The sequence below is a fragment of the Balaenoptera ricei genome, chromosome 4 (genome assembly GCF_028023285.1).
Source record: "Balaenoptera ricei isolate mBalRic1 chromosome 4, mBalRic1.hap2, whole genome shotgun sequence".
NCBI classification, from domain to species: domain Eukaryota; kingdom Metazoa; phylum Chordata; class Mammalia; order Artiodactyla; family Balaenopteridae; genus Balaenoptera; species Balaenoptera ricei.
Window position 1 is genome coordinate 88,813,759 of NC_082642.1, and position 28,000 is coordinate 88,841,758.

Here is a 28,000-nt window from a genome sequence, read left to right on the forward strand (position 1 = left end):
GCCTCTTATTTATGTGTTTATGAGGAATATAGACTATTTAGGTATGATTAAGGGTAAGTCAATAAATGCTCCTTGACCTCCCCAGAAAACACACAAAAGCAACAAGGAAAATAAAAAATAAACACATATTTCTACCCATACAGCTTCACTTCACATTAAGCAAAACTAAGAAGACAGGTATAATACCTGGACAACAAAATACAGGCAAAGGCTGCTTAAGCAGGTTAAGATCTGGCAAAAGCTACATGTAAAGAAGGGAAGAGTAAAAGCTTGGAATGTTGAGAATGCTCAGTGGTAGCAGAACGTAGAATATGACAGAAAATTGTACTTCCTAAAGGTGGGGGGCTTGTTTTTGAAGTATAAAAACATTATCCCTTGTTTATGGCAGGCCACATAGAAATTGGAGTGAGCAAGCTAGAGCAGAAGCCATCCTTGATGTGGTTTTGTTTAAAGGAGGTATTTGGTTAAAACAGTCTGTCAGATTATCTGATGCTATCAAGGCAGTCTTTTGGTTTTAAAGGCTGTAAAAATAACCTGTGATCCATCCCCACCCTGCACCCCAAACTTTCTGGTCCAGCCAACTCATTCAGTAATAAGCAATTTAAAAGGAACTAGCCTGGCATTCATACAAAGATATTAATAAGGAGACATGGAAACAAATAGCAAAGCTTAGCAAGAGATAAAAGTTGTCACAAACATGCATTTACACACACACAAAAAAAATTGGCACATATCAGATGAAACTTTGATTTTAATGTTCTTAAACAATTTATGCATTCACTTCTTTGAAAGAAGACCACAAAGTAGATATGTAAAGAAATGTAGGAAGAGATGGCTTAACAACCAGAAGAGTTTAATTTTGAGCTAGCAGAACCCAGGAAAGAAGAAAGCAAACCATTTTCTTAAATTGGAACACAAAGGCAAAGAGACACTGCAGAACAATCAATAGGGGACATAAAGGATACAATAGGAAAAGTAAACAAAATTAAATAGAAACAAAGAGAATTTTTAAAGATTAGAGAGAAAAGACAGGCAATTATATATTATATATATATATATACTTTTATATATATATTTATATATATACACACACACACACAGGATATACTTATACTTTCTGGAAAAAGTAAATTTTTTTAAAAGAAAAGAATAAATGCTTGCAATTATAATTCATTCAAGAAAACTTTACTAGATTAAAAAGAAGTAACTTTACATTGAAAAGACACAGCATGATAGAAAATTAACTCAGAATGGTCAAAATTCAGACATATTCCAGTTAATTTTTATCAAGAAAGAATCTTCTGGAGTATTGGTTCAAGATGGCGGAGTAGAAGGACGTGTGCTCACCTCCTCTCGCAAGAGCACCGAAATCACAAATTAACTGCTGAACAACCATTCACGTGTCACAACAGGACACTGGAACCCACCAAAAAAGATATCCCACATCCAAAGGCAAAGGAGAAGCCTCAGTGAGATGGGAAGGGGGGGCACAATCATGATAAAATCAAATTCATACCTGCCAGGTGGGCGAACCACAAACTGGAGAACAATTAAACCACAGAAGTTCTCCCACTGGAGTGAAGGTTCTGAGCCCCACGTCAGCATCCCAGCCTGGGGGTCCAGCAACAGGACTAGCAATCCCCAGGGATTCTGGCTTTGAAGGGCAGCAGGATTTGATTGCAGGACTTCCACAGGACTGGGCAAAACAGAGACTCCATTCTTGGAGGGCACACACAAAGTCTTGTGCACACCAGAACCCAAGGGAAAGGAGCAGTGACCCCACAGGAGACTGAACCAAACCTACCTGCTAGTGTTGGAGGGTCTTCTGCAGGGGCAGGGGGAGACTATGGCTCACCAAGGGGAACAAGGGCACTGGCAGCAGCAGTTCTGGTAAGTACTCATTGACGTGAGCCTTCCCTGAGGCCGCCATTAGCCCCACCAAACAGGCTGTAGGCTCCAGTGCTGGGTTACCTCAGGACAAACAACCAACAGGGAGGGAATACAGCCCCACCCGTCAGCAGACAAGTGGATTAAAATTTTACTGAGCAAGGCTCTGCCCACGAGAGCAAGACCCATTTCTACCCACCACCAGTCCCTCCCATCAGGAAGCTTGCACAGGCCTCTTAGATAGCCTCATCCACCAGAGGGCAGACAGCAGAAGCAAGAAGAACTATAATCCTGCAGCCTGCAGAATGAAAACCACAATCCTAGAAAGTTAGACAAAATGAAAAGGCAGAGGATTATGTTGCAGATGAAGGAACATGATATTATCCCAGAAAAACAACTAAATGAAGTGGAGATAGGCAGCCTTCCAGAAAAAGAATTCAGAATAATGATAGTGAAGATGATCCAGAATGGAGGCAAAGATTAAGAAGATGAAAGAAATGTTTAACAAAGACCTAGAAGAACTAAAGAGCAAACAAACAAATGAACGATACAATAACCGAAATGAAAAATACACTAGAAGGAATCAATAGCAGAATAACTGAGGCAGAAGAACTGATAAGTGACCTGGAAGACGGAATTGTGGAAATCACTGCTGTGGAACAGAATAAGGAAAAAAGAATGAAAATAAATGAAGACAGCCTAAGGACAACATTAAACACACCAACGTTCGCATTATAGGGGTCCCAGAAGGAGAAGAGAGAGAGAAAGGACCTGAGAAAATATTTGAAGAAATAATAGCTGAAAACTTCCCTAACATGGGAAAGGAAACAGTCAACCAAGTATAGGAAGCACAGAGAGTCCCAGGCAGGATAAACCCAAGGAGAAACACACTGAGACACATAGTAATCAAATTGACAAAAAGTAAAGACAAAGAAAAATTATTGAAAGCAACAAGGGAAAAATGACAACATACAAGGGAACTCCCATAAGGTTATCAGCTGATTTCTCAGCAGAAACTCCGCAAGCCAGAAGGGAGTGGCATGATATATTTAAAGTGATGAAAGGGAAGAACCTACAACCTACAACCAAGAATACTGTACCCAGTTCGCATTCATATTTGACAGAGAAATCAAAAGCCTTACAGACAAGCAAAAGCTAAGAGAATTCAGCACTACCAGACCAGCTTTGCAACAAATGCTAAAGGAACTCCTCTAGGCAGGAAAGAGACTAGCAACTTAAAAAAAAAAAAAAAAAAAGCCTTGTACATATAGACTGTTATATCAAAACCTCATGGGAACAGCAAACCCCAAAACTACAATAGATACACACACCAAAAACAGAAAAAGCAACTCAAACACAGCACTAAAGATGGTCACCAAACCACAAGAGAAGAGAACAAAAGAGGAAGGGAAGAAAAAAGACCTACAAAAACAAACCCAAAACAATTAAGAAAATGGCAGTAGGAATACACATATCGATAATTACCTTAAACGTAAATGTATTAAATGTGCCAACCAAAAGACATAGACTGGCTAAATGGATACAAAAACAAGACCCATATATACGCTGTCTATGAGAGACCCACCTCAGACCTAGGGACACATACAGACTGAAAGTGAGGGGGTGGAAGAAGGTACTCCATGCAACTGGAAATCAAAAGAAAGCTGGAGTAGCAATACGCACATCAGACAAAATAGACTTGAAAGACTGTTCTAAGAGACGAAGAAGGACACTACATAATGATCAAGGCATCAATCCAAGAAGAAGATATAACAATTGTAAATATGTATACACCCAACATGAGAGCACCTCGGTATATAAGGCAAATACTAACAGCCATAAAGGGAAAAATTGACAGTAACACAATAATACTGGGGGACTTTAACACCCCACTTTCATCAATGGACATATCATCCAGACAGAAAATCAATAAGGAAACATAGGCCTTAAATGACACATGAGACCAGATGGACTTAATTGATATCTGTAGAGCATTCCATCCAAAAGCACCAGAATACACATTCTTCTTAAGTGCACATGGAACATTCTCCAGGATTGCCCACATGCTGGGACACAAGGCGAGCCTCAGTAAATTTAAGAAAATTGAAATCATATCAAACATCTTTTCCAATCACAATGCTATGAGATTAGAAATAAACTACAAAAAAAAAACTATAAAAAACACAAACACGTGGAGGTTAAGCATTATGCTACTAAACAACCAGTGGATCGCTAAAGGAATCAAGAAAGAAATCAAAAAATACCTAGAGACAAATGAAAATGAAAGCACAATGATACAAAACCTGTGGGATGCAGCAAAAGCAGTTCTAAGACGGAAGTTTATAGCAATACAATCTTACCTCAGGAAACAAGAAAAATCTCAAGTAAACAACCTAACCTTACATCTGAAAGAACTAGAGAAAGACGAACAAACAAAACCTAAAGTTAGTAGAAGGAAAGAAATCATAAGGATCAGAACAGAAATAAATGACATAGAGACAAAACAATAGCAATGATCAATGAAACTAAAAGCTGGTTCCTTGAAAAGATAAACAAAATTGATAAATCTTTAGCCAGACTCATCAAGAAAAAAAGGGAGAGGACTCATATCAATAAAATTAGAAATGAAAAAGGAGAAGTTACAACTGACACCACAGAAATACAAAGGATCATAAGAGTACTGCAGGCACCTATATGCCAATAAATGGACAACCTGGAAGAAATAGACAAATTCCTAGAAAGGTACAGTCTCCCAAGACTGAACCAGGAAGAAACAGAAAATATGAACAGACCAATCACAAGCACTGAAATTGAAACTGTGATTTTAAAACTCCCCAACAAACAAAAGTCCAGGACCAGATGGCCTCACAGGCAAATTCTATCAGCATTTAGATAAGAGCTAACACCTATCCTTCTGAAACTGTTCCAAAAAATTGCAGAGGAAGGAACACTCCCAAACTCATTCTATGAGGCCACCATCACCCTGATACCAAAACCAGACAAAGATACCACAAAAGAAAATTACAGGCCAGTACCACTGATGAACATAGATGCAGAAGTCCTCAACAAAATACTAGCAAACTAAATCCAACAATACATGAAAAGGATTATACACCATGATAAAGTAGGATTTATCCCAGGGATGCAAGGATTTTTCAGTATCTGCATATCAATCAGTGTGATATACCACATCAACAAATTGAAGAATAAAAACCATATGATCATCTCAATAGATGGAGAAAAAGCTTTTGACAAAATTCAGCACCCATTTATGATAAAAGAAAAAAAAACTCTCCAGAAAGTGGGCATAGCGGGAACATACCTCAACATAATAAAGGCCATATACGACAAACCTACAGCTAACATCATACTCAATGGTGAAAAGCTGAAAGCATTTCCTCTAAGATCAGGAACAAGACAAGGATGTCCACTCTTGCCCCTTTTATTCAACATTGTCTTGGAAGTCCTAGCTATGGCAATCAGAGAAGAAAAAGAAATAAAAAGAAACCAAATTGGAGAAGAAGAAGTAAAACTGTCACTGTTTGCAGATGACATGATACTTTACATAGAAGATCCTACAGACGCTACCAGAAAACTACTAGAGCTCATCAATGAATTTGGTGAAGTTGCAGGTTACAAAATTAATACACAGAAATCTGTTGCATTTCTATACACTAACAATGGAAGATCAGAAAGAGAAATTCAAGAAACAATTCCGTTTACCGTCACGTCAAAAAGAATAAAATACCTAGGAATAAACCTACCTAAGGAGATGAAAGACCTGTACTCCGAAAACTATAAGACACTGATGAAAGAAATAAAAGAAGACACAAACAGATGGCATGGATTGGAAGAATCAACACTGTCAAAATGACTACACTACCCAAGGCAGTCTACAGGTTCAGTGCAATCCCTATCAAATTACCAATGGCATTTTTCACAGAACTAGAGCAAAAAATCTTAAAAATTGTATGGAGACACAAAACACCCTGAATAGCCAGGGCAATCTTGAGAAAGAAAAACGGAGCTGGAGGAATCAGACTTCCTGACTTCAGACTATACTACAAAGCTACAGTAATCAAAACAGTATGCCACTGCTACACAAATAGAAATATAAATCAGTGGAATAGGATAGAAAGCTCAGAAATAAGCCCATGCATCTATGGTCAATTAACCTACAACAGAGGAGGCAAGACTACATAATGGTGGAAAGACCGTCTCTTCAACGAATGGTGCTGGGAAAACTGAACAGATATGTGCAAAAAAATGAAATTAGGTCATTCTTTAACACCATACACAAAAGTAAGCTCAAAATGGATTAAAGACCTAAACGTGAGACTGGACCCTATAAAACTCCAGAGGAAAACATAGGCAGAACACGCTCTGACATAAATCGCAGCAATATCTTTTTTGAGCCATCTCCCAGAATAATGGAAATAAAAACGAAAATAAACAAATGGGACCTAATTAAACTCAAAATTCTTTGCACAGCAAAGGAAACCATAAACAAAATGAAAACACAACCCACAGATTGGGAGAAAATATTTGCAAATGACGTGACCAACAAGGGATTGGTCTCCAAAATTTACAAATAGCTCATGAGACTTAATATCATCAAAACAAACAGCCCAATCAAAAAATGGGCAGAAGACCTACATAGACATTTCTCCAGAGACATACAAATGGCCAAGAGGCACATGAAAAGATGTTCAACATCACTAATTATTAGAGAAATGCAAATCAAAACTACAGTGAGATATCACCTCACGGCAGTCAAAATGGCTATCATCAAAAAATCCACAAACAGTAAATGCTGGAGAGGGTATGGAGAGTTGGGAACCCTCCTACACTGTTGGTGGGAATGTAAATTGGTATAGCCATATGGAGAACGGTATAGAGGTTCCTTAAAAAAGTAAAAATAGAACTACCATATGACCCTGCAGTCCCACTCCTGGGCATATATCCAGAGAAAAACATGGTCTGAAAGGATACATGCACCCCAGTGTTCACTGCAGCACTGTTTACAGTAGCCAAGACATGGAAACAACCTAAATGTCCATCAACAGAGGAATGGATAAAGAAGATGTGGTACATATATACAATGGAATATTACTCAGCTATTAAAAAGAATGAAATAATGCCATTTGGAGCAACATGGATGGACCTAGAGATTGTCATACTGAGTGAAGTAAGTCAGACAGAGAAAGAGAAATATCGTATAATATCCCTTATATACGGAATCTAAAAGAAATGATACAAATGAACTTATTTACAAAACAGAAACAGATTCAGAGACTTAGAGAATGAACTTATGGTTACCTGGGGGAAAGAAGTAGGGGAAGGGATAGTTAGGGAGTTTGGGATCAACATGTACACACTGCTATATTTAAAATGGACAACCAACAAGGACCCTACTGTATAGCACAGGGAACTCTGCTCAGTGTTATGTGGCAGCCTGGATGGGAGGGGAGTTTGCGGGAGAATGGATACGTGTATATGTATGTCTGAGTCCCTTTGCTGTGCACCTGAAACTATCACAACATTGTTAATTGTCTATACTCCAATATAAAATAAAGAGTTAAAAAATTAGAAAAGAAAAAAGAAACTTCTGGAACCCAATAAAAATATTCAGTTATTAATAAGGAGGTAAAAATTGATTGATAAAAGGAAGAACTGCTCTATGCTTGGTGAGCATAGATCTGGACAAGCATCGTTAATTTTACCATTTTTATGTTTAGTGACTCTTAACTAAGCCTAATGTACCCCCGTATGCAGTAGGTATACTTGCCACCGATGGTTGTCAAGGGTGGGCTACCCTTTTCCTAGGATAGTTATTGCGTGGGCCTAGGAATCTCTCTTTCAGATTATCTTTTTCTGTGCTTGTACTCTGTTTTGTTTTGTTTTTTTCTTTTGCTCTTTTTTTGTGGTTTCTATACTTCTGTATGAATCTTTCTGATTGATACTTTTTCTTTAGTTGTATTCAAAACTTTAAACTATTCTCATCTTGATGGAGCTATTTTTGTATCAAGGAGAATTTGCATTGTATGTTGATTATTCAAGTAGCTGCTATTTAGCAAACATCTTCTATGTTTCAAGGTTAGACCCTTATGTTAATTACTCTTGTATACATATCTTTTTTTCCAAACATCTCCTAAACACCTGACTTTTTGTCCTGTTTGATTTCTCCAGGTGTATATCTCTTTAATGTTCAAAACTGGGCATGTCTGAAACAATTCTTTTACTCCCTCAGTAAATGGCACTGCCATTGATGGTTAAGCCAGAAGGCGAGGAGTCATCCTTGACTTCCCTCCCCTTTTCTCAACCTCTATGTCTCGGCCACTACCCTTACCAAACCCACTACCATATCTTACCTATTCTAATAACCTCTAGCAAGTTTTCTTACTTCTTTCTTGACTTTCTCCAATCCATTCATCAGCCAAAATGATCTTTTTAAATACAAAGATTGGATTGTATCACTTTCTATTTAAAACACTTCCAATTATACTCTGAATAAAATCCAAAGCCTTTAATAGTGCCTGCAAGGCCCTGTGTGATTGAGCATAGCACAATACATTTGGCTTCACTGCATGCCCTCTATTCCTTCCTTTGCTCCTTCAGCTCTAACCACACAGGCCGCCTTCTTTCAGACCCTTGATTACACCAGGTATTTTCCTAATTCTCTGTTCATTCTGTTTGTTCTTAGAATATTCTTTCCCCCTATTCTTTATATGATTGGCTCCTTCTCATAATTCCATTTGTCATAGCACTGTGACATTTTTTTCTTTAAACAACTTAACACAGTTTATAATTGTATGTTTATTTAGGTGCCTATTGGCTTTTTGTTTATTTAAGCCTTGCTCTAGAGCCTTATGAAACACATAGCTATATCCCTACATACAAGTGATGATATAGAGTCAAATAACAAAGCTAGTAATAGCTAGGCTTCAGTCCCAGGTCTATTGCCTTCAAAATCTGGATACTTTTCACTGGGAATATTTTGATGAGTGTTTAGTCTGGCAGTATTGATTTATACTATATTCTTTTACCATAGCTATGGTGTCATTGCCTAATAAGCACAAGGTAAATACCAATAGAGCACAGAAAACAAACATTGCCTTAGGAATTCGAAAGGAGGTAAATCATATTGCCAGGTATGAGGAAAAAATGCCATAGAGTACAATTGGGGCTTAACTGGAAACCTGAAGAATGGGTAGTCTTTAGATGGGCAGAGAGAAGAAATGACATTCCATAAAGAATAACAGAAGACCAAAGATAAGAGAGTTAAAATTTAAAAGCATCTTTTGGGTACTTTAAAAACTTACCTGTCCTCCTTGCTGTACTGCTACTTACCTTATGTTTGTTTATTAGGCAGTGACTCGATGGCTTTATGTTTTGTTTTAATACTATGTAGTTTTAACAAATGTATTTTGGTTGTACAGCACTTTTTCTAAAAATCATATTCCACGTCATCAGTGTGTTAACTGCTGTGAGGGCCAAGGATATAAATTGTAGATAAGAGTCAGATTTTCTTTCTTGGTGAGGGGGCTGTTTTACAAAGTACAAAAGGAGTTGCCTGATACTCTGATAATCAGTCATCTCCTTGCAGTTAGTATCTTCACTTTATTAATGACGAATCCATTGGGATTCTCTACTTCATTGATAATCTGACATATATACATACATACAAACAGACAAAGAGTGAAGAGGAAAACTTTTTGGTAAGAGTAAGTTTTTATCTTTTAGGATCTATAGCTTGCCTGTTGGTCTCCCATGAAATACTGTTATGAGTTTTTCAGCCTGTATACTTTGAACTTTTATGACATAGGCTCTAAGTATGAAAAATTAATCTCCACAATACATTTAGAATGACTTTAACTCCTAGCTCCCCCAGTTTTGCTAACTCCAAAGACAAGCAACAATTTGTTTTTAGAGCTTTACTACTAATCATTCTGGGGAATTATAATCAGAAATCAAACATGGGCACTGGAAATACTATTTTAGTTTTTTGCTCCATATCCAGAAGTTACAAAATTTTGATACATAGTTCCTGGTCTATAGTTATAGACTCTCCTATGGACTGGGTGATAGACTATAATAGGAAAAAATGTGTGCCGGGCATCTAACCATGTTATATTTATTAGCTCTTTTAATTCCCATAAAGCCCTATAAAGTAGGCACTTTTACCATCCTTTTACATTACAGTTGAGTAAAATAAGGCACAAAAAGGTTAAGTAACTTGCCAGTTACATAGCTGTTAAGTGATTAAGATTCATTCTAGCCCTTTGTAGAGGAGGAAAAACTTTTCCTCTACCCTTTTAGTTTCAGTAGCTGGGGCCTATGAATTAAACTGACAGAAGACAGATTAACAGAAGAAAATACTTTATTTTGCCTGCATACACAGAGCCAACAAAAGAAGGAGTTGGCTCATTAAATGATTAAAGTTAAAGGCTTACCTACCTAACATAGTATGGAAAAGGAAGTGGAGATAAAAGCCTTCTGTGGAAAAATAAATAGGTTTCTTAAGGAAAGAAAAGTACATTTTTAGGAGAAAGTTTGTGATAATGTTTGTCTCTACAGTATGAGTGGTCTTTCCGTCTTCTTCAAGGCCATAAAGCTCCCCAAGAGAGGAGATTTACAATAGCCTCATTTCCCAGAAGTTGCTCCTTTTAGTCAGATAAGGAAAGCTCTAAGAAGGCTTTTTTCTACATTTGTTGAACCTCAGATGTCTTCAGCGTAAAATAATCTCTGTGACAACTCTGGGGTTCCAAGTGGTCCCCACACCTTGAACACCTCTCAACTACACATTAAAGCTACCTCCCTTCACAGAAAAGCCCTAAACTCAAAAATGTTTTATCTCAGTGTTCCTCAAGTATACTATACCAACTTCCAGACCTTATTTTTTGGTTCAGAAAATATTAATTATATTGATATTATAAAGGAAAAAGAGCAAAGGGAAAGAATTAAACTTATATTAAATGTATGTTCTGTTTCCCATTGGACATGTCTTAAACTTGTGAGGTATTTTTATTTCGTTTTTGTAAGAAGAAAAAAAATCTTTGAGATTGGTGTTACTGTCCCTAATCTTCAAGTGACTGAAGTCTAGAAAAGCTGAGAGGTTTGGCCAGAGCCACTTTTCTGTGTTTCAAAGGTTTAATTTAAATCTGAGTTGCAGAGATGGAGTTTTAACCCATCTTCTCATTTTATTTTCATAATTACTTTTGGTAACAACCAAAGAGAGTCTGGAGACTGAATGGAGAAGTTGTATTGGATTAGTGGCATTTCTTTGCAAACATATGTCATCTCTTAACATGGTTTTCTGTAGCAGGTTCCTAATTAATTTTTTTCAGTATCTTACTTTCCTTCCTATACCTTTCTGCCCTTTCCTAACTACTTAAAACAACCAGCCTGACTTCTTACTCAGAAACTTTCCATTTTTCTTTTCTAGACCAGTCATAATATCCATTCTCTGATACTTGTTGCTCTCAGATGTTAACTGTGTATTTAATTAATATATTTCATTATAAAGTATAAATGAGTTTTATTCTTCATAGTTGGGATTGCGAGTTTCAGAGAAATTGGGGGAGGTGAAATTTCTCCCCACTCTCCTGCCCTCTGCTTTCCTCCATCTTTTCACTTGAAGTGTGGAGGTGCAAACTAAGATGAGAAGTTGAAAACGGAATAAAATGCAGAAAGTTAGCTATTAAACATTTTCTCTCCTCTTAAAACCATACACATATTATTTAACTTACAGCCAATAGTTCAGAGACTCCCTAATATATTTCATGACAGGAAATATAGTTTGGTTCAGGAATTTCTGAAATGCTTAGTGGAGATTATCTCTTAGGTAACATTTTAGCTCTCTCCAATGGTAGCTTTCCTGAAATGAGGTGTGGTGTAATTTCTAGAAGAAGGGTGCAAATGACTTAGCAGAAAAAAAGAAATGAGACTCTTCCTCCAAAATAAAATATAAGAAAGGGTACACAGGATGGGTATAAGGTAGAAATTGTTAGAGCTGAAAGTATGAATTGATTGAAACAAAAGGAAAAGATGGGAATCTTAGCTAGGTGAATGAAATGGAAGACTTAAAGGAAAAGTAACTTTGAGGAAAGTATTGAAGTATGTTCAGAACAGACAGACAGATGGTTATGAGGAATTATTAACAGTAAGTAAAGACCGTAAATATGAAAATCTGAACAGAGTGAACAAAATAAGTAAGGCACATATTTAAGAAATTATTAGGAATTGCATTTAGGTCTCCAATATCTTAAATGTTGACTATCTGAGACTGTAACTGCTTTGTATTAACTTAGTTCTTAGGAAAGAACATTTTTTGCCTCACTATAAAATAAGGTAATGTGATCTTTTTACAGAAAGTTTTTAAATTTCTAAAATGTAGAATATTTTAAATCACTAGGACTTTGGTTAATTCAGTTGGCAAAATGGCTGAAAACAACTAATAATGCACGTGAAATACAATGAACATCTTATTAAAAGCATCAAACTGCTGCTAAGGCAGTAAGGAATTATCAAACAAAAAGTGAAGGGAAACTGGGAACTCAGAGAACTAAAGAATCACAGAAGTCACTTTTGAATAAGTGCAATGATGTACTGGCTTACAAGGGTCAGTTGAACTTTCAGGAATTTTGCAAACTAGTTGTTAAACATGGTCATTATTTTTTTTATATATAAATTTATTTATTTATTTTTGGCCGTGTTGGGTCTTCGTTGCTGCGCACAGACTTCCTCTAGTTGCGGCAAGTGGGGGCTACTCTCATTGCAGTGCATGGGCTTCTCATTGCCGTGGCTTCTCTTGTTGCAGAGCATGGGCTCTAGGGTGCGGGCTTCAGTACTTGTGGCATGTGGGCTCAGTAGTTGTGGCTTGTGGGCTCTAGAGCACAGGCTCAGTAGTTGTGGCGCACGGGCTTAGTTGTTCCGTGGTATGTGGGATCTTCCTGGACCAGGGCTTGAACCTGTGTCCTCTGCGCATTGGCAGGCGCATTCTTAACCACTGCGCCACCAGGGAAGTCCCAACATGGTCATTATTAAAAATAAAATTAGACAGGCTCTTTGATGGGGCTAATGGTGGACTCTGGGAGGGCTCATGCCAAGGAGTACGTCCCAGAACTTCTGCCAGTGTTCTTGTCCCCGCGGTGAAACACAGCCAACCCCTGCCTCTGCAGGAGACCGTCCAACACTAGCAGCCATGTGGCTGACAGGGTCTTGGTGCTCCAGCTGGGTGTCAGGCCTGTGCCTCTGACCAGAGACCTCCCGGCTCCATGTAATATCAAATGGCGAAAGCTCTCCCAGAGATCTCCATCTCAACGCTAAGACCCAGCTCCATTCAACAACCAGCAAGCTACAGTGCTGGACAACCTATGCCAAACAACTAGCAAGACAGGAACACAACCCCACCCATTAGCAGAGAGGCTGCCTAAAATCATAATAAGGTCACAGACACCCCAAAACACACCACCGGATGTGGTCCTGCCCACCAGAAAGACAAGATCCAGCCTCATCCACCAGAAGACAGGCACCAGTCCCCTCCACCAGAAACTGTACACAACCCACTGAACCAACCTTAGCCACTGGGGGCAGACACCAAAAACAACGGGAACTGCAAACCTGCAGCCTGTGAAAAGGAGACCCCAAACACAGTAAGTTAAGCAAAATGAGAAGACAGAGAAACACACAGCAGATGAAGGAGCAAGGTAAAAACCCACCAGACCAAACAAATGAAGAGGAAATAGGCAGTCTACCTGAGAAAGAATTCAGAGTAATGATAGTAAACATGATCCAACATCTTGAAAATTGAATGGAGAAAATACAAGAAACGTTTAACAAGGACCCAGAAGAACTAAAGAGCAAACAAACAATGATGAACAACACAGTAAATGAAGTTAAAAATTCTCCAGAAGGAATCAATAGCAGAATAACTGAGGCAGAAGAACGGATAAATGACCTGGAAGATAAAATAGTGGAAATAACTACCACAGAGCAGAATAAAGAAGAAAGAGTGAAAAGAACGGAGGACAGTCTCAGAGACCTCTGGGACAACATTAAACACACCAACTTTCGTATTATAGGGATCCCAGAAGAAGAAGAGAAAGAGAAAGGGACTGAGAAAATATTTGAAGAGATTATTAGTTGAAAACTTCCGTAATATGGGAAAGGAAATAGTCAAGGCCAGGAAGCGCAGAGAGTCCCATACGGGATAAATCCAAGGAGAAACACACCAAGGCACATATTAATCAAACTATCAAAAATTAAATACAAAGAAGAAATATTAAAAGCAGCAAGGGAAAAGCAACAAATAACATACAAGGGAATCCCGTAAGGTTAACAGCTGATCTTTCAGCAGAAACTGCAAGCCAGAAGTGAGTGACAGGACATATTTAAAGTGATGAAAGGGAAAAACCTACAACCAAGATTACTCTACCCAGCAAGGATCTCATTCAGATTCGATGGAGAAATTAAAACCTTTACAGACAAGCAAAAGCTAAGAGAATACAGCACCACCAAACCAGCTTTACAACAAATGCTAAAGGAACTTCTCTAGGCAGGAAACACAAGAGAAGGAAAAGACCTACAATAACAAACCCAAAACAATTAAGAAAATGGCAATTAAGAACATACATATTGATAACTACCTAAAACATAAATGGATTAAATGCTCCAACCAAAAGACATAGACTGGCTGAAAGAATACAAAAACAAGACCTGTATATATGGTGTCTACAAGAAACCCACTTCAGACCTAGGGACACATTCAGACTGAAAGTGAGGGGATGGAAAAAGATATTCCATGCAAATGGAAATCAAAAGAAAGCTGGAGTAGCAATTCTCATATCAGGCAAAATAGACTTTAAAATGAAGACTGTTACAAGAAACAAAGAAGGACACTACATAATCATCAAGGGATCAATCCAAGAAGAAGATATAACAATTGTAAATATTTATGCACCCAACATAGGAGCACCTCAATACATAAGGCAAATGCTAATGCCCATAAAAGGGGAAATTGACAGTAACACAATCATAGTAGGGGACTTTAACACCCCACTTTCACCAATGGACAGATCATCCAAAATGAAAATAAGGAAACTCAAGTTTTAAATGATACATTAAACAAGATGGACTTAATTAATACTTATAGGACATTCCATCCAAAAACAGCAGGTTACACTTTCTTCTCAAGTGCTCATGGAACATTCTCCAGGATAGATCATATCTTGGGTCACAAATCAAGCCTTGGTAAATTTAAGAAAATTGAAATCGTATCAAGTATCTTTTCTGACCACAACACTATGAGACTACATATCAATTACAGGAAAAAATCTGTAAAAAATACAAACACATGGAGGCTAAACAATACACTACTAAATAAGCAAGAGATCACTGAAGAAGTCAAAGAGGAAATCAAAAAATACCTAGAAACAAATGACAATGAAAACACAATGACCCAAAACCTATGGGATGCAGCAAAAGCATTTCTAAGAGGGAAGTTTATAGCAATACAATCCTACCTCAAGAAACAAGAAACATCTCAAATACACAACCCAACCTTACACCTAAAGCAATTAGAGAATGAAGAACAAAAAGACCCCAAAGTTAGCAGGAGAAGGAAATCGTAAAGATAAGATCAGAAATAAATGAAAAAGAAATGAAACGATAGCAAAGATCAGTAAAACTAAAAGCTGGTTCTTTGAGAAGATAAACAAAACTGATAAACCATTAGCCACACTCATCAAGAAAACAAGGGAGGAGACTCAGATCAATAGAATTAGAAATGAAAAGGAGAAGTAACTACTGACGCTGCAGAAATACAAAGGATCATGAGAGATTACTACAGGCAACTATATGCCAATAAAATGGACAACCTGGAAGAAATGGACAAATTCTTAGAAAAGCACAACCTTCCGAGACTGGACCAGGAAGAAATAGAAAATATAAACAGACCAGTCACAAGCACTGAAATTGAAACTGTGATTAAAAGTCTTCCAGCAAACAAAAGCCCAGGACCAGATGGCTTCACAGGTGAATTCTGCCAAACATTTAGAGAAGAGCTAACACCTATCCTTCTCAAACTCTTACAAAATATAGCAGAGGGAGGAACACTCCCAAACTCATTCTACGAGGCCATCACCCTGATACCAAAACCAGACAAAGATGTCACAAAGAAAGAAAACTTCAGGCCAATATCACTGATGAACATAGATGCAAAAATCCTCAACAGAATTCTAGCAAACAATCCAACAGCACATTAAAAGGATCATACACCATAATCGAGTGGGATTTATCCCAGGAATGCAAGGATTCTTCAATATACGCAAATCAATCAATGTGATAAACCGTATTAACAAATTGAAGGAGAAAACCCATATGATGCTGTCAATAGATGCAGAAAAAGCTTTCGACAAAATTCAACACCCATTTATAATAAAACCCCTCCAGAAAGTAGGCATAGAAGGAATTTACCTCAACATAATAAAGGCCATATATGACAAAACCACAGCCAGCATCGTTCTCAGTGTTGAAAAACTGAAACCATTTCCACTAAGATTAGGAACAAGACAAGGTTGCCAACTCTCACCACTATTATTCAACATAGTTTTGGAAGTTTTAGCCACAGCAATCAGAAGAAAAATAAAAGGAATCCAAATCAGAAAAGAAAAAGTAAAACTGTCACTGTGCAGATGACATGATACTATACATAGAGAATCCTAAAGATGCCACCAGAAAACTACTAGAGCTAATCAATGAATGTGGTAAAGTAGCAGGATACAAAATTAATGCACAGAAATCTCTTGCATTCCTATACACTAATGGTGAAAAATCTGAAAGAGAAGTTAAGGGTACACTCCCATTTACCACTGTAACAAAAAGAATAAAATGCCTAGGAATAAACCTACCTAAGGAGACAAAAGACCTGTATGCAGAAAACCATAAGAAATTAAAGATGATACAGACAGATGGAGAGATATACCATGTTCTTGGATTGGAAGAATGAACATTGTGAAAATGACTGTGCTACCCAAAACAATCTACAGATTCAGTGCAATCCCTATCAAACTACCGATGGCATTTTTCACAGAACTAGAACAAAACATTTCACAATTTGTATGGAAACACAAAAGACCCCGAATAGCCAAAGCAATCTTGAGAAAGAAAAACTGAGCTGGAGGAATCAGGCTCCCAGACTTCAGACTACACTAAAAAGCTACAGTAATCAAGACAGTATGGCACTGGCACAAAAACAGAAATATAGATCAATGGAACAGGATAGAAAGCCCAGAGATAAACCCACACATACATGGTCACCTTATCTTTGATACAGGAGGCAAGAATATACAATGGAGAAAAGACAGCCTCTTTCCCAGTGCTGGAAAAACTGGATAGCCACATGTAAAAGAATGAAATTAGAACACACCCTAACACCATACACAAAAATAAACTCAAAATGGATTAAAGACCTAAATGTAAGGCCAGACACTATAAAACTCTTAGAGGAAAACATAGGCAGAAGAGCACTCTATGACATAAATCACAGCAAGATCCTTTTTGACCCACCTCCTAGAGAACTGGAAATAAAATCAAAAATAAATGGGACCTAATGAAACTTAAAAGCTTTTGCATAGCAAAGGAAACCATAAACAAAATGAAAAGACAACCCTCAGAATGGGAGAAAATATTTGCAAATGAAGCAACTGACAGAGGATTAATCTCCAAAATTTACAAGCAGCTCATGCAGCTCAATATCAACAAAGCAAACATCTCAATCCAAAAATGGACAGAAGACCTAAACAGACATTTCTCCAAAGAAGACATACAGATTGCCAACAAACACATGAAAGGATAACATCACTAATCATTAGAGAAATGCAAATCAAAACTACAATGAGGTATCGGCTCACACCAGTCAGAATGGCCGTCATCAAAAAATCTACAAACAAATGCTGGAGAGGGTGTGGAGAAAATGGAACCCTCTTGCACTGTTGGTGGGAATGTAAATTGATACACCACTATGGAGGTTACTTAAAAAACTAAAAATAGAACTACCATATGACCCAGCAATCCCACTGCTGGGCATATACCCTGAGAAAACCATAATTCAAAAAGAGTCATGTACCCCAATGTTCATTGCAGCTCTATTTACAATAGCCAGGACATGGAAGCAACCTTAGTGTCCATCGACAGATGAATGGATAAAGAAGGTGTGGCACATATATACAATGGAATATTACTCAGCCATAAAAGGAACGAAATTGAGTTATTTGTAGTGAGGTGGATGGACCTAGAGTCTGTCATACAGAGTGAAGTTAGTCAGAAAGAGAAAAATACCGTATGCTAACACACATATATGGAATCTAAAAAAAAAAAAAAAATGGTTCTAAAGAACCTAGGGGCAGGACAGGAATAAAGACACAGACATAGAGAATGGATTTGAGGACATGGGGAGGGGGAAAGGTAGGCTTGGATGAAGTGAAAGAGTGGCATGGACATATATACAGTACCAAATGTAAAATAGATCGCTAGTGGGAAGCAGCTGCGTAGCACAGGGAGATCAGCTTGGTGCTTTGTGTCCACCTAGACGGGTGGGATAGGGAGGGTGGGAGGGAGACGCAAGAGGGAGGAGTTATGGGGACGTATGTATATGTATAGCCGATTCACTTTGTTATACAGCAGAAATTAACACACCACTGTAAAGCAATTATACTCCAATAAAGGTGTTTAAAAAATAAATAAATAAATAAAAATCCAAATCTAAAAAAAAAACAAGATAGATTTAAAACTGAATTGCCCAGAACTCCCCACTCCCCACACCCAGAAAAAAATTAAGATAGCAAAACCAGATGAAAAGGTATCCCCATGAACCTCAATATAAAAGCAGGTATAAACAAGCTGTCAACAGCTGTAAGACCCCATGATATCAGCATCTGTACCTGGAGAAGCAGTAGAAGAAGCCCAAAAGCCAATCTGTACTCATTTAAAAAACGAAGTGGATCTATTGAGAGCTGCCTCTGAAACTATAAGGGTTTTTGTACAATCTACATGTGAGTGCAAGGGATCTGCAATAAGGTGTGAAGAAGCTGGAGCAGTCTGAGCCTCATGACATAATTAACCAGCTATAGCTCCCTTTTAGTTCAAAGCCCCACACCAAGGAACAATTACTAGGAATAAAATCCAAATTGAGCAGGATAAGGATAATAGAGCCAAAGGATATAGAAAGTCCAGATGAGTGGGGGGAAAGAAAGCCCAGGAGATCTCACAGTATATGAGATATATCTTTGAACACTTGACGTAGACAGCAAAAGGGAGTTCTAGAGCTGTGGAGATAGAAAAGCCATCCTGATGCAATACTCCTGTCTAAAAAAGTTCAGGAAAACTAATTTCTCATAAAAATGAACAACAGAAAAGGATCAAGATTGAATCCAATGGAAACCTATTTGAAAAATGAAAATAAGAATCAGAATAATGTCTCTATAATGAAAGTATGCCAGAAAGACATGCCCACAAAACAAATGAAAAGTATAACCTAATATTGCAAAACAAGTTAAAGGAAAATGATGAATATATGGAAGAACAACATAAATGAGTTAATAGAACTCAGGAAATTATTAGAAATAAAGAAAAATTTTATTTCAAAAATTAAGTTTAACTCGAAGGAGCACACAATAGTTATTTAAAAGAGGAATTTTTAAAAATCAAAAATAAAGAGTTCTTTCCCTTCCACATCCTGATCAATTTTGTATTAAAGCCGTTAGGTGAAGCATAGCAAGGTAATTATGTGCATTGCAGGGCTGGGAAGGTGGGGGACATCTATGGTAAACCGTTAGGACTTAACCATGATGAGGGCTTCCACACAGGCAACTTCCTGGTGTGAGGAGTTGGAGCCTGAGCAGAGTGAGATGGTTACACATGGGACTGGTCAGAGCCCAGTCTGGAAAGTAGATGGTACTAGAAGCAGAAGGCTAGTTACATACAGAGAGATTGATCGAATGAATATATATTTTAAGGGTAATGTTGTCTGTGATTTTCAATGTTGGAGAAGAGAGTTATAAATATTGAAAGGGAGAAAACTAAATATAGACCATATATTATTAGATTAGAATTGGAGAAATTTTTATGAACATATTGTTTTCAGTTTACATAATATAAACCTATAGTTATAAATGTGTATCTATTTTACATATATATATGTAATTCCCTGGCTCTATCCACTGAGAAGGCCTGGGCTCAGTGCCACCGCAGTAGCAATGAGCACACCTAAGCCTCATCTTAGCTTCTAAATACTATTCCCCATCTAAATTACCAAGGCTGTTTGGATAAATGGCCTGTTCCAGGAGTGGGGCAGGGAAATATTACAGATTACTCTGTAATATTTTATGCCAGAAAGCAAGGAAGTGCTCAAGGAATGATGGAGGCATGTCAAAGGGCACATAATCCAATTTGAAAGGGTTCCCACTGGCCAAATTGGGAACAATTTGAACATCAAATTGATGATAATAATACCTGATAGTAATCCACTGAATAAACTAAGATATCATGGGTCTTTACTAATATAAATAAATGAATTAATTGAAAGTTTGATGAGAATGGAGATGTGTACATGGTTTCAATAACTTGCTATTTGCAAATGGAAAAAAGAGTAATTTTGCAGTAGAGAGACCTGGCAGACACAACCTTCATCAAGTGCTGAAAGTTTATAGCATCAGTAATGGGACAAATCAAAAATGTATACCACCTGGTAGGGTGCATTGAAAAGAACATACATCTCTTCTGTGACATTCCTGCCAAAGTTGCAGGACTAATCATGTGGGAACATCAGACGTATCTAAAGAGACATTCTACAAAATAATTGGCCTCTAATTTTCAACAGTAGCAAGATTACAAGGTCAAGGAGAGACTGAGAAACTGCTCTGACTGGAGGAGACTTTAAAAGTATGACAATTTTAATGCCTATATGCTCTGATATAACTCATGATTTCGAAATGGATCCTTTTGCTATTAAGGACATTATTGGGGAAACTTCAGTGGGATGTGAGCATTAGATGTAGTAATGTATTAACATTACTTTCTTGATTTTGATGGTTTTGTGGTTGTATAAGAAAATATCTTTATTTGTAAGCATTACACACTGAGAATTCAAGAGTGACATCAGAGTAACATGTTACTCTGAAATGGTTCAGGAAAAAGTTTGTGATTGCTTCAATCTTTAAAAATATATTAATTTTTAAAAAAGAATAAGAAAGGGTTTGAGAGTGACAGATGTAGAAAGTAGGCAGAGAATATTCAACATGCATATAATAGGAGTCTCATAGGAAAAAACCAAAACAGTACAACAAAACAAATAATAAAAATATATAAACAAGAAAACTTTTCTAAAATTAAAAATAATAATAATTTAAGCTACATATTGAAAGGACAATCCAGGTACCTAAGGTAATAACCATCACTGAGAAACATTCTAATAAAATTATTGGAATTAAGAGAAAAAAATTTGGTGAAATTCCAGGCCCCCAAAAAATGTTTTTTAAAGAAAAGAAAATGAGGTTGTCATCAGAACTTCATCAGCCATCGTTTATAAGAGACAATGGAGTCAACATACTTAAGAATCAAAGAAAGAAACTGTGACTCAAACAGGCTTGAAATATAAAGACTGCAATCAAATGTATCAACAAAGAATTAGGATGATATTGTTCACATAACCCTTCCTGAGGAGAAAGAACAAACTTCAGACACCAAAAATGGAAGAGATGCTGACATAAAGACTCGTGTTAGTAATTAAGATAGTTATAAGGGAAAGAATGTATAATATGAAAAAACTGTATGCTATGACAATTTGGAAAAAATTCAGTTATCAGAAAATGGGCGTAGAATTGTAGATAATGTGAAAATAGAAGGACTTCCCTGGTGGTGCAGTAGTTAAGAATCCAGCTGCCAATGCAGGGGACACGGGTTCAAGCCCTGGTCCGGGAGGATCCCACATGCCGCGGAGCTACTGAGCCTGCGCTCTAGAGCCTGCAAGCCACAACTACTGAAGCCCGTGCACCTAGAGCCCATGCTCTGCAACAAGAGAAACCCGCACACTGCAACGAAGAGTAGCCCCCCCTCGCCGCAACTAGAGAAAGCCTGCATGCAGCAATGAAGACCCAACGCAGCAGGATAAAAAAAATAGAATAAACTTTCTGATTGCTTTGAAGTTATTAATATAAAAGGATAATATTTCAAATTAGATCTGGGGCGATTGCTCATAGTAGGGGGCCGAAAGCCAAACCAAGAGTTATCATTAGAACAACAGAATAAAACTTCCTAATTTTATATTTATATATTTACTTTTATAAATATTTAAATTTTATTTAAATATATTTTATTAAGTATATATAAATTTTTATGTGTTTTATAAACATATTTATTAAAATATAAATATTATATAAATATTTTATATATTCATATAATATGATCCCCTGTTTAGGAATCTAATGTGCGTGTGTGCGTGTATATATATGTGTATATATATATAAATAAATTTAGGAAGGCTTGTCCTTGTGTGTGTGTGTATGTGTGTGTGTATAGATATATGAACAAATAGACTGCACAGTGAAACTGTGTTCCAGTTACTATTACTTCATAACCACCCCTAAAGCTCAGTGGATTAAAACAACAATCATTTTATGGATTCACTATGTTAGGAATTCAGCCAGAATTTTGGCTTGGATGGTCCTTGTGGCATAGACCGAGGTCACTTAATGGGATTCAGCTGATGGGTGAGCTGCTTTGGAAGGTCCAAAATGGCTTCACTCCCCTTGTCTTGGGACTTTGTTGGCACCAGCTAGAAGTTTGGGCTCAGAGAACTATCACATGAGCTCTGAAGAGTGGTGCTTTGAGAGTAGTTGGACTTCTCACATGGTGTCTGGCTTCCTCCAGGTCAAGCATCCCATAAGAACCAGGCAAATGTTCCATGGACTCTTCTGATGTAACCTAGAAAGTCACATATGATCGTTTCTACCACATTCACTTGCTTACAATTGAGTCATAAGACCAGCCCAAATTCAAGAAGGGGATTAGACTCCACCTCTTGTTCGAGGAATGGCAAGGTCACATAGTACAAGAACATGTGGGATGCCAGGCATCTTTGGAATATATAATCTGCCACAAGCTATGTGTATAAAAGTCATATATATATATATATATATATATATATATATATATATATATATATATATATATATATATATATATTCAACATATGAACATAAAATATAAAACATAAAATAGAATGAATAGAACTGGAGATTACACAACTTCAATTATATCAAAATTTAATTCACCTTAATTGTTACAAGAAAACAATTTTCAGATTTGCTAGTAAAGCAAAATCTAACCCTATATAGTATCTTGTTGTAACAAAGAGATAGAGGTTAGAAATAAAAGAACCATATAGCTATAAAAAAAGAATGAGGGACGTCTGTATATGCTGCTATGGAGCATTCTTACTATTACTGCAATAAGACTACTTATTATTAAATAAAATAAGCAATGTGGAGAAATGTATATGTTACTGTTTATTAAAGAAGGAGGAACAATACATATATGTGTGTGTACATATACATATAAAATATATGTATAGTTTAAATATACATATATTAAAATAATATAGAATAAGTGTAAACATTTGTATGTTACATATATGTTTACTTATATTATTAAAAGTGGAAGGATAAACATTTCTTTAAATGTTTATAATGACGAGGACAGAGTAGGGTAGGGAGAGAGGGATATTCTTGTTTGATATCCTTGTTTTATAGATTTGACTTTGGAACTGTTTTACCTGCCTATAAAAACAATGAAAAATGTAAAAAGCAACCCCTAAAAATTGAAGTTGAAAATTAAAATGAACAAATGAACCTGGATGTATATCCAGGTGGCAGCCTTAACACCTAGGAAGGAACTATTCCCAGTGACTTTAAAACAGTATTCAACTGTATATTCCTAATAGGCCATACTCCAAAGATAAAAAGAACTAGGAAAGGTAGTTAATTGTTTTTAGTAATCATGTCATGGTTTTAGTTTTGGTGTTATTTTAAGACTGTTGTGAATATAATATGGGTTAAAACAAGTAAGTCATGATGGGTCCTCTAATTCTGTTATCCCCAGTGTCTGGAGAACCAGGATTCTTCATATGCAAGGAAGCATATAAAGTAAGAAGAGATTAAGTAAAAACCTAATGGCCCTAATTTTTAATTAGAAGAACCAGTATAAACTAAGGATTCACTTCATATTTTTAATCTTTATCTTCATCCATTGATCTGTCTGTATCTTAGCTGTGTCTACATAGACTAAAGATTTGCCATGAGTTGATAATTGTTGAATTGTCAAGGATTCATTTTTACCAATCAGTCTACTAATGTTTATACTTTAAATTTTATATTTTTAAAGGACAATAAAAAATATTTTATTACATATTATTGTGAGCATTTAAATATTTCTGAGTTTTTTGATGAATTGTTGCTTCAGTTCCTTAATCTTGGTATCCAGAAAACAAGCTTGATGACTGTGGTGAAAGGAAGAGTAACTCAGCAATAATCATGTTTACTCTTACTCTGTCTCCTTAAACTACACACGCTCCAGACAAGATACTTGCTCTTGCTATAAGACTGGTTTTATAAGAAAATCTAATGGAATCTGACTTGTCTGTTAGTTGTTTATTGTAAATAGAGAAAAAGGTATAAGTGTGTATAACCGTGTAATTGCAGTATTTTTGAAAAAGTGCTTAAACTTTTTGTTATTAATAGGTTTTGTAGCTTTTAATGTATGATATAGTTTAAAATAGTCCATCTTCAAAATCATACTTGTTTTTGTATAAAAAGTATCTTAAATAAAATGTTTATTCCTTCAGATTGCTTTTGTGCATCTTATTTTAGCATTTTGAAAATTTATAAATTATAAAATGAGTTGAAGTAAATTTAATTTCATTTATTAACTTATTAAGGCATATTTTTCGCATATTATTGACCCTGCACAAGTTCTATAATTCGAAAATATAGGATTAGCTGACTTCTTCACAGAAAAAAATCAGTAAACAAAGCATCTAGTATAAATTATTTTAGGCTTTTTTTAAGTATAAAAATTAGAATAAATCCTACTTTTTAAAATTTACAGTTAAATTCGACAGTAAAATTGATACTGCTATTTGATGCATGGAAATTGTCTTTTATTAAATGTGATACGAACTTTAAAATAGCATACTGAAAATACTATTTTCAACCAGTTCTAATTCATGGTACACTTAGAGATTGTTAAGTTTTAAAATTTGCATATTGGGCAAAATCTTGTATAGATTACTCTTCTAAGGTTCTGACCACATTTAATCAATTATAAGACAGCTTACATATTTAATACTTTATCTTCAAGTAACTATTTTTTTAGAATATAAAATATGAATTTATTTCTCTTTTTTTCTTCCATCAGAATACAGTCGTTTTGAAGCCAAAATACATGACTTACGGGAGCAGATGATGAATAGTAGCATTAGTTCAGGTTCAGGTTCTCTTCGAACTAGCCAGAAGCGATCCCTCTATGTCAGGTAAATTTTTTGAATTTCTAATTATTGCAGTCTTTATGCATGCATGCAGATTCTTTCAGGTTTTTCACCATGACTTAGTTTTACTATAGAAAAGTGTATTGCAAACCAAGGAAATGTTTTTTTATGATTGATTTCCTGATAGTGTGTCTTTCAGGTGTTGGAATATTATTATAATTTTATTAATGAAAGTTATATAACCTCTTGAATAATAATAGTATGATAAAGGAAGACAAAATAAATACAAACCAGAAAATTTTTTAAGTTGATATTTTACTGGGTGACTAGTGTAGCTTGATATGTCATACCATCCAACACTTCTGTTTACCTGTATCTTTTTATAATAAAGTATTCTTCATTTGAGTAACATTTAATTTCTATAGTAATTTCCACCAGTTCTTCTGTTTTCACGGCAGTAATTTATCTCTGCCTACCTGGATAGTGTACACCTCTAATTTGTGAGCATTTCTAGGGTCTTGTGGAGTAAATCTTGTTTCAATATCCTTCTCTTCAGGCACCCCATTTAGAGCTTCCTCTGCTCTGCTAAATTTACCGTCATCCAAAACCATGTTAAACTCTCTTTCCTCCTTCTTGTCATCTCTCTTTTGTATTTGTTTTTGGTGGTGGTGGTGGTGTTGTCATCATTTTAGTGAGTTTCAGGATGGAAAGGAAATACAAGCATTACCTCAGAGATTTTGCAGGTTTAGTTCCAGACCACTGCAATACGGTGAATATCACAATAAAGCGAGTCACGAATTTTTTGGTTTCCCAGTGTATATAAAAGTTATGTTTACACTATACTGTCATCTGTTAAATGTGCAATAGAATTATGTCTTTAAAAAAAATACATACCTCAATTTAAAAATATTTTATTGCTAAAAATGCTAACCATCAATGAGCCTTATGCAAGTCATAGTTTTTTTTTGCTGATGGATGGTCCTGCCTCCATATTGATGACTGCTGACTGATCAGGGTGGTGTTGCTGGAGGTTGGGGTGGCTGTGGCAGTTTCCTAAAAATAAGACACCAGTGAAGTTTGCAAACTGACTGATTCTTCCGTTCATGAACGGTTTCTCTGGAGCATGCAACGCTATTTGACAGCATTTTACCCACAGTCAACTTCTTTCAAAATTGCACTCAGCTCTCTCAGATCCTGCCGCTGCTTTATCAACTAAGTTGATGTAATATTTCCATCCCTTGTTGTCATTTCAATAATCTTCACAGCATCTTCACCAGGAGTGGGTTCACATCTGTAGTTACTTCCTCTGCTGAGGTCTCAAACCCCTCAAAGTCATCAGTGAGGATTGGAATCAACTTCTTGCAAACTCCTGTTAATATTGATATTTTGACCTCTTCCATGAATCACCAATGTTCTTAATGGCATCTAGAATGGTGAATCCTTTATGGGAGGTTTTCAATTTACTTTGTCCAGATCCATCAGAGGAATCACTATCATAACTAGTAAGTCTTGAAAGTCAAACATGGGCTACAGAATGAAAGTTGTCTTAGCAGGCATGAAAACAGCATTAATCTCATTTTACACTTCCATCAAAGCTCTTGGGTGACCAGGTACATTGTCAATGAGCAGTAATATTTTGAAAGAAAAAAATTTTTTTGAGCAGTAGGTCTCAACAGTGTGCTTAAAATATTCAGTAAACCATGTTGTAAACAAATGTGGTGTCATCCAGGCTTTGTTGTTTCATTTCTATAGCACAGGCAGAGTAGATTTAGCATAATTCTTAAGAGCCGTAGGATTTTCAGAATGGTAAATGAGCATTGGCCTAACTTAAACTCACCAGCTGCATTAGCCCCTAACAAGAGAGTCAGCCTGCCCTTTGAAGCTTGGAAGCCCGGCGTTGACTCCTCTCTAACTATGAAAGTTCTAGATGGCATCTTCTTCCAATATAAGGCTGTTTTGTCCACATCAAAAATCTGTTGTTTAGTGTAACCACCTTCATTACTTATTTAGATCTTCTGGATAACTTGTTGCAGCTTCTACATCAGCACTTGCTGCTTTACCTTGCACTTCTATGTTAACGGAGATGGCTTCTTTCCTGAAACCTTATGAACCAACCTCTGCTAGCTTCGAACTTTTCTGCAGCTTCCTCACCTCTCTCAGCCTTCATGGAATTGAAGAGAGTTTGGGCCTTACTCTGGATTACACTTTGGCTTAAAGGAATGTTGTGGCTGGTTTGATCTTCTATCCAGACCACTAAAACTTTCTCAGTATCAGCAGTAAGGCTGTTTCACTTTCTTATTATTCCTGTGTTTACTCAAGTAGCACTTTCAATTTTTTTCTACTTAGCTAACCGTTTGATGCAAGAAGCCTAGTTTTTGGCCTATCTTGGCTTTCAACATGCCTTCCTCACTAAGCTTAACCATTTCTAGCTGATTTAAAGTGAGAGACCTGTAACTCTTCCTTTCATGTGAACATTTAGAGGCCATTGTAGGGCTATTAATTGGCCTAATTTCAATATTGTTGTGTCTCAAGGAATAGGGAGTCCCAAGGAGATGGGAGGGAGATGGGGAAGGG

The 28,000-nt window shown here is 36.5% G+C and overlaps 1 protein-coding gene across 11 annotated transcripts in view; it reads left to right on the forward strand.

Moving 5' to 3' along the window:
• DLG1 (discs large MAGUK scaffold protein 1) overlaps positions 1–28,000 on the forward strand; it is a 288,055-nt gene that overhangs the window by 208,057 nt on the left and 51,998 nt on the right. For all 11 annotated transcript variants that reach the window (XM_059920818.1, XM_059920820.1, XM_059920821.1 and 8 more), the window contains one exon: positions 25,357–25,471. In XM_059920818.1, coding sequence (XP_059776801.1) covers positions 25,357–25,471 — 115 coding nt within the window. The remainder of the gene's footprint in view (positions 1–25,356; positions 25,472–28,000) is intronic.